The sequence below is a fragment of the Lactuca saligna genome, chromosome 4 (assembly GCF_052625555.1).
Source record: "Lactuca saligna cultivar CGN05327 chromosome 4, ASM5262555v1, whole genome shotgun sequence".
In the NCBI taxonomy this organism is placed as follows: Eukaryota; Viridiplantae; Streptophyta; class Magnoliopsida; order Asterales; family Asteraceae; genus Lactuca; species Lactuca saligna.
In genome coordinates this window covers 235,501,325-235,509,867 of record NC_136420.1, presented here as the reverse complement: position 1 = coordinate 235,509,867, position 8,543 = coordinate 235,501,325, and the positions used below count along the sequence as shown (strand labels likewise).

Genomic DNA, 8,543 nt, shown 5'->3' with positions numbered 1-8,543 from the left:
AATACAAGCACTAGGTTTGCATGTGGAGATGATTGACTACTGCAGATCTGGATGTATGATATATTGTAGGCAACACAAAGATCTTTGTCGGTGCAAATTTTGCAATGCAGATAGGTACAAATGGTCAAATTTTTTGGCCAGATGTTCTCGCGTATCCTTTACGAAAATGAATTAATTTCCTTTGACTCCATGGTTGAAGAGAATGTATGCTTCACAAGCCACATCCACTTCCATGCGATGGCACTCCGAGAATCATGGACATGATGCTGGAGTAATGTGTCATCCATCTGATTCAAAAGCTTGGAAGCACTTTGAAAAAAGTCATCCTTCATTTACAACAGAAGTATGTAACGTAAGATTAGGCCTAAGTACAGATGGGTTTGCACCACATGGGGCATTTGGAAAACAATATTCATCTTGGCCTATTATTATAACACCTTATAATTTTCCACCTTCTATGTGCATGAATGAGCCTTACATGTTTTTTGACCGCACTTGTGCCAGGAACGTCAAACCCTAAGCATAAAATAGATGTATTTTTGCAACCAGTTGTTGCAGAGATGGAGCAATTACGGGAAGAAGGCGTAGTAACATATGATATATCTTTAAAAAAAATTTCCATCTAAGAGTAGCTTTGATGTGGACAATAAGCGATTTTCCAACATATGCAATGTTGTCAGGACAATCTACAACATGTAAGCTAGCATGTCCACAATTTGGGAAACATACACAAGCATTCAAACTAGAGAATGGTAATAGGATGTCATGGTTTGACTGCCGTAGAAGTTTTTTACTGATTAATCACCCATATAGAAAGGATAAATATAAGTTCAGGAAGAATTGTCAAGTGATAGAAGGTCATCCTCAAAGTAAGAATGGTGACAAACTTAAAGGGAGATTGAACAATTAGGTTTGGTAAAAGTGACTGAACTAAATGTCGATGATGTATACAAAAGATGTGGCGATCATGGTTGGAAAAAGAAAAACATATTTTGGGATTTATCATATTGGAAAACCAACCTCATTAGACATAATTTTTATGTTATTCATATTGTTAAAAATGTATTTAAAAACTTTTTTTACACAGTAACGGATGTCAAGGGGAATACGAAGGACAATGTAGCAGCCAGAAGAGATCTGAAGCTCTATTGTAGGAAGAGAAAAGGAATCAAAGATAATAAAAGAGCAGACTACACTCTGGACAATAATCAAAAGAAAGCCATATGCCAATGGGTGGAGAAATTGTGTTTCCCCTTTGGTTATGTTTCGAATTTGAGGAGGTGTGTTGATTTAACAGGTTGTAGACTGTTCGGAATGAAAAGCCATGATTGTCATGTTTTTATGCAAAGATTGATGCCAATTGCATTTCGTCAGATGTTTCCACAACAAGTGTGAGGAGCATTAACGGAGTTGAGTATTTTCTTCAAAACATTAGCAACAACATCAATCACAACAAAAGACATGGAAAGGAATGAAATCGAGATCCCAATAATATTATGTAAATTAGAGACCATCTTTGTCCCTGGTATTTTTAACTCCATGGAACATTTACCAGTACATTTTCCATACGAAGCGAAGATTACCGGTCCAGTTCAATATCGGTGGATGTATCCATTTGAAAGGTTTGTATGGTACATCATAATGTACATTTCTATTTTTGTAAGCTAATTTAAACAATCTTCACTATAGGTATCTAAATCAGTTAAAAAAGATGTGAAAAATAAAGCTCGAGTGGAAGGGTCCGTTGTTAACGCGTACTTGCTATGTGAAGCATCAATATTTTGCTCTCATTATTTCAAGAATGGTGTCCCCACACATAATAGAAAGTTGCCTCAGAATGATGATGGAGGAGGAGATGAGCAAGCAGATGCTAACAATGACATGTTAGATATATTTTCATATCCTGGGCGTCATTATGAAAGATTCACGAATAGAATGATGTCTGATGAGGAAGTGCATGCTGGCCAAACTTACATACTCCTTAATGAAGTTAAGATCAAGCATTACATCAGGTTCGTACGTAACGTATGTATCACTTTTAATTATAATAATCATTTGTTTTATAATTGCTATGATTGAATAACATTTACATGCATGATTTTGTTTATTACATTGATAGTTACTTTAAAATGTTATTAAAATGGTGATACATAATATTTGAAGAACATTTGAATGAACTTATGAGGGATATTGATGAACAGGTCCTTGTAGCTGAAGTTGAGAAGAACTTTGCATTATGGTTTCAAAACTATGTGGGTGTTATTTTTGTATTTTTTAAAATTTATTATTTTTTGTTATGGTTATAATTAACTCTAATTAATTGTTTTACCATTATTCATATAGGCACGTAAGATCCCGATAAACAACAAGTCTATATCTGACCTATCCAAAATGCCATTCAAAAAAGTGAAATTATATAGTGTACACTTTGTCAATGGTTACAAGTTTCACGCAGAAGCTCATAGTGTGAACAAATCAACAACCAATAACGGATTGCGTGTTAGTAGCCAAGGAGGTAATTATTATGGTAACATAGAGGAAATTTTAGAAGTTGAGTACCATGGTTACCCAATTAAAACTACAATTTTGTTTAAATGTCATTGGTACGATCCAACACCTAACATAGGAGTTAATGTTCACAAACAATATAACTTGGTCGTGATAAATGTCAAAAGAAAATACAACAAGTTCAAGCCATTTGTTTTTGCCATGCAAGCCACTCAAGTGTGTTACATTCCATACCCAAGTTCGAAAACAAACAACTTGGACTGGTGGGCTGTATTTAAAGTTAAACCTCGTGTTTGGACCGATGAAAATCATCGTCAGAAAGATGTTGCTTTCCAAGAAGATGAATTTGAATCAAATGAAATCAATATACCAAGTCTAGCTGATATAGACTGATGTGCACAAAAGTACTCACTAACTTTAATATTTATAACCTAACAAACTTAACTAACTATGAACTTATAGGCAGTGTACCTAGTCAGATTACAGTATAGCTTGGGTAAGTCGGGTGTCGATCACAGGGAACGGTGTTCTAATTTAATATATTTACTATTAAATTAACCTAATTTATTAACAAGTTTAAAAGGGGTTTTATTTGGTTTTACAAGATCAGATGAACTTAAATCCAATTCAATAAATAAAAACACACTCTTGTTTAGTTTGAATCCATTTCTCCCTTATGGCTAGCTAATGATTACGAATTATTAAGTTGGTTTTTAGTTATATTAGTAATTTAGTTCTAACTTACCAATAATTAACTAATTCATTATAAACCATGTATGTTCACACATAATTAAACACAGAACTAATTATGAATGTAAATATGCTATGTAAGATTTGTAATATAAACACAATTATAGTCACAATACACGCTCTCTAACACAACTAAGCTCTATTTATTCTAATTACTAACTAAGATTTGTCAATCCTAGATCTAACAATTCAATGTTCACTAAATCATTAGGTAAACAAGTTCATGCAGTTTAATGGTCACCAAGCTACGCAAAACATGCAATCAAACAATTAGAGAAACAAACAATAGCATGCTAGGTTATAAAAATCAAACATAATCAATTTTTACCAACTAAATTAATCCATAAACATTGAACTATTCATAAGTTTAAAGCTTCATCTAGCTAAACAAGAGTAGCTATATTCAGCTTCCCATCATAGCAACTAAACCAACACAGCTAAAAATAATGAAAGACATGTTCTTAATTAACTAGAATAATAACCTCTATTCTTTTTGGTGTTGAAAGCCTCTTCCAGATCCTTTCTTCTGCTCTGAATCGCCTTATGGAACTCCTTTCTTTCTGCCCAAAAAGTCCTCTCTCGTAATAATCAGGAGCACTTAAATAACCTACAAAAACCCGCGCCACGTCCTGGGCTTCAAGCTATCCGTATCCTCGAAGGAAATCCTCCGTGTCGCGATGTCTATCTTCTGGAAACCCCATGCCACGTCGTGGGCTTCATCTCCACGTTGTGAATTCAGTGTCTATCGTGATTTTATTCTTTTCTTGTCTTTCAAGCCTCCCATGTTCCACATATTGTCAGTTTTGGTCCCTCTCTTCGAAAATCCTTTATATTGACTGAAAATAACAATTTGAAGTCATAAGTATCATTATTCTAAACATATTATCAATTTATTAATAAAAAATGTACTTAATATTGCCTAAAAATAGGTATAAATATAGTAATATCAAAATACCCCACACTTAGGCTTTGCTTGCCCTCAAGCAAATTTAAACTTAATTCTTAATTACTAACACCACACAGAACAATCTGACTCTAGTTCAGCCATTATGCCAAGCCCTCAACGCATGCATTTGTGTCTAAAATTTTCCTAAAGTACCCCCCATACTTTAAATACTCACAATCTTCGTAAACACTCGCCCACTTTTTCCGAACAATGCTCATTTTATGCAACCCTCCGAATCCATCCGTAGAAAACCTCCTTATCCTCAAGGTATTTTTAGTTGAGCAACCTAAGCATACATAATCTTGAATTACAATCATTGATACCACTATGGAGCTCTTTTGAATTATTCACTTTGTTGACATTTGATCTTTGATTTCTTTGAATTCACCACCTTATTTGATTTGATTTCTGGTATCTTCAACTTTTGAATTTCTTGGAATTTTGATCTTTTGAACTTCATACTTTAACTTTGATGCTCCAAAAATTCTTCAATCTTTTTTCGTAATTCTCTCTTTTTTTTATATATTACCTGTACCTCACTTTTTTTCACTCAAAACCTACATGCTTAAGAAGAGGCGCCAAACCTCAACCTTTATTGGTTAATGATAACAATTTTCCTGGATACATTTCAGGTTTAGGCTGCTAAACATATTGCATCCCTCAAACCAAGCGGGGTTATGTTTTTGTTCCATGATTTCACTAAAATAAGGGAGGCCACAAATGCACTATAACGTGTATTGGCTCAACTAAACATTTGAACTTTCATCGGATCATCCCACATAACACTAGCAGTTAAGTAAAATTATTATTACTAGATTCCAATTATTAAAAATTTCAATTTTTTCAAAAATTTCCAATTTTTACTATCAAATTCTATGATTATCTAGCAATTTACTTTTTCTACCCGTACCCCACAGTTATTTCATACAATGCCCTCATTGTATGCATAAAAATAAATCAAAATTAAAGAAAAGGGAGAAAAACGAATAGACTCCCCTGGGATAGTGGCGTGGACATCTCCAAAAGTGTGGAAAACGTGCATCTTTAATATGGACTTCCAAAAATAGAAACTTGGTGTAGAACTGGGTGAATATGTAAATAAACCACGAACATGACTCGAAACTTCAATTCTTCAAAGTGGGTGTTTGTAAGTAAAAATATGGGCAATGATAAACTGGGACACATCGTGGCAGGTAACTGGCCACATCGTGATATGGGATGAAAGCACGAACACCAACTTGCTTAATTTCTTCAAATTGCAAAAGCGCCACGCCGTGGCTTAAGGATTCCACATCGTGGAAACTGGATATCAGCAGAAAACGCCTTATTTGTTTCATTTACTCTATCAACTTGACCAATGGCTAAATGGTTTAAGACGCTTGTATGCAAATATATTTCCCAACTGTAACCTCTATCCTACTAATATACCCCACACTTATCTTGAATTGTGGGTTCCAACTCACGACTCTAAGCTTCCTCGACACGACTCGAAAGTTAGCCTTATATGCTCCTTAGAATTCCAATGCTAATCTGAAAAATGGAACAACCCAAAAGAAAGAGTAACATCATAGTTAAATAATGTTGTACATTACACACCAAATTCAAACATAAAAAAAAAACTAAAAACTGGCCAAAAACGAAACAAAATAAAAAAGAAAATAAAATTAATCATCATATTGATCTTGCGCTCCACTTGGCCCTGCCCCATCATTCTGCGGACGCCATAGCTCCTCCCATGTCGGAAAATAAGGATACTGTGGTGGCATAGAAGGTGGTCGGGTTACACCTAAATGAGAATAAATACCCTCAGTAAGCTGGGTATGGTAAATGGAATGCCCCCGTAGATTATCCAAATACGTTCCCACCCGACTCTGAAAAGGGTCGGTGGGCACTCCCTGCACATACTGCAAAGCAGCACGCTCTCTCTCGACTTCACCCCTAGCTCGCACATTCCGATGCCGCGGTCTGGCTGGTGGTTGCTACCCTGGCTGTGCCTCCTCTTGCTCATCATCTATTGGTGGTATCACAAAATGACCCCCGATATTCACCATCGCTCGCATAACTCCCAAGACTTGAATGGTCAAATCTGTGTCCAGGAATCGAGTAACATTCCTCACAAAGTCATGGGTCAAAATATGATATGACCTAGCAAGACGAGTAACCAAATGCCCCCTGTAATCGGGCTCCCGGGCATAGAATTAGCCGCTTTCTTCCCCATGAACCTTGGCAACATATAAGGTAAATCACAGCAAACTCCCGGAGTAATAAGAGTCCATAAATAAAACAGATTCTGAATGGGGACTTTATCACCATGATGCTTGTGATTGATTGTAAAAGTGATAAGGCGGTGTAAAAATCAGAAAACAGGATTCCGAATTTGTGACTCACTCGAGTCACGAGTGTTGTACTCATGGCTAGAAATGCCCTGCTAGAACTGCATATCCATAATGCCGGGAGCAAAATCCCGAATGCATCCAAGCAAGAACGGTATGAAAAACGGAGATTGCATATCCACTTCGGTATAAAGGCCCATACGCCAAGCGAATTCCCGAAGACTACACTCTCTATAAACACCACCCAAACGAAACACAAGTGCCCGTTTGTAGGTAAAATCAATAGTGCGTTCCTCGAAGCATACGGTAGAGAAAAACTCCACCGAAAATTCCCGGTACACGGGTTCTTGAATGGAAAATAAATTCCTCCACCCATGACAAGTGAAAGAAAATTGATCTCCAACATATGTCTTCGACCAATAACGTTCCAACTCAGCTACCATACCCACTCCACCAAGCCATCCCCAATCGAGAATTAGGGCTATTGCAAACTCCCTATTGTAGAGCAATCCAAGCCGATTCTCGTAACTAGTTAACAACGGTCGGGGAATGTTTTTAGGAAACTGGTATAAGGGATGTATACTTGCTACATATATCAGGTTTTCCTCCTGTGGAACAGCTCGTCGTGGTCCCATTTCTACATACACAATCAAACCAAAACAACAAACATCCAAAATATTAAAACAATTTAAGCTCTCTGCCAGAAGTCACGACATGGCCAGGCTACGCCACGTCATGGACCGTAGTCGCACCCAGTTTGTGGACCGGTCATTTTCTATGTCATTTCTACCAAAATTAATGCTTGGGGTTTGTTCCTATGGACATTTAAGGGACGTGCAACCTAGAATCAACAACTAGTTCCAACCAATTTCGTGAATCACATAAACCCTGACCATGAAAATTTAAAATTGTATGAACTAACTACAAATAATGAGTAGAACACATACCAAGTAGATTAATTGGCAAGATCTTGCAAGGAAATTGGATTAGCTTAAGAAATTGGCTGTGGGGTTTTGTTATTCCCGTTCGTGCGGCAGTATCAAGTGGGGAATGAGGATATTGGTCAAAGGGTTTTAAGGAAATGGTCCCCCCATACTTTTTAAAGGCCAGGTCGTGGCTTGTTATGCCCACGTCATGGACTTTAAAACTATAATCTAATCCCGTGTTTTCATTTTTCCCACGATGTGGCTGGCTATGCCCACGTCATGGCAACTGCCTGATTGCAAAATGTTATAAAATCTCACTATTTAACTAACTACTTTGCATCTTATTCATTAATTAACTTTCCCTAGAGCTAATTCTTTACAAATTATCAGTTATTAGATGATGAGCTGATGTCTTTCCTAATTAAAAAGAAAAAAATTAAAAAGAAAAGAAAATGCAAACCAAACTCGGGTTGCCTCCCGAGAAGCGCTTCTTTTTCTTGGAGTCTTGAGCCAGACTCCGTGCCTTCTACGTTGAATCTTCTGAAGAATCCACCATTAAGATCTTTTGTTCCTTGAACCGCCGCTTGTATGCTTGAACTCGCCTTTTATATGCCTTCTTTGAATTCTCCTTTTTAGCTTTGCCCTCTTTTTCAAGCTTGCGTTTTGTGCCCTTAGTCTGTTCCTTGCACTCCATAGCATCCTCCTCTTCTTTCACCATCGACTTTGTTACTCTTGAAGTGACCTCTTCTTCATCAGTTTTCATTTCCTCATCCTCTTTGCTCACCTAAGAAGGCAAACTCTTGTAAGCTATGACTTCAATCAAGTATGGAACAGATGGCCTCGGTTTTGTCCTTTTGACTTGATGAACTGCTTTTATCTCTTCTTCCATAAGCTTTTCCAGTTCTTCTAGTTCATTCTCTCCGTTAATTGTGAACACCTCTTCTTTATCTTCTTGAAAGTCATCTTTTATCCCACAAACTTCTTGTTCATCTCCAACCCTCAAAGTGAGCTTAGACTCGCGGATATCAACAAGAGCTCCAGCAGTGTTAAGCAATGGATGCCCAAGGATTAATGGAACAT

General features: G+C 36.8%; 1 protein-coding gene across 1 annotated transcript; it reads left to right on the top strand.

The window, feature by feature from the left end:
• The first annotated feature begins 202 nt into the window (after nt 1-202).
• LOC145040543 (uncharacterized) lies at nt 203-2,901 on the top strand. The gene is made up of 7 exons (XM_078988458.1): nt 203-378; nt 628-752; nt 911-970; nt 1,088-1,389; nt 1,690-2,025; nt 2,202-2,252; nt 2,344-2,901. Exons 1-7 carry the CDS (start codon nt 203-205, stop codon nt 2,899-2,901), a joined length of 1,608 nt encoding a protein of 535 aa, XP_078844584.1.
• The last annotated feature ends 5,642 nt before the right edge of the window (nt 2,902-8,543 follow it).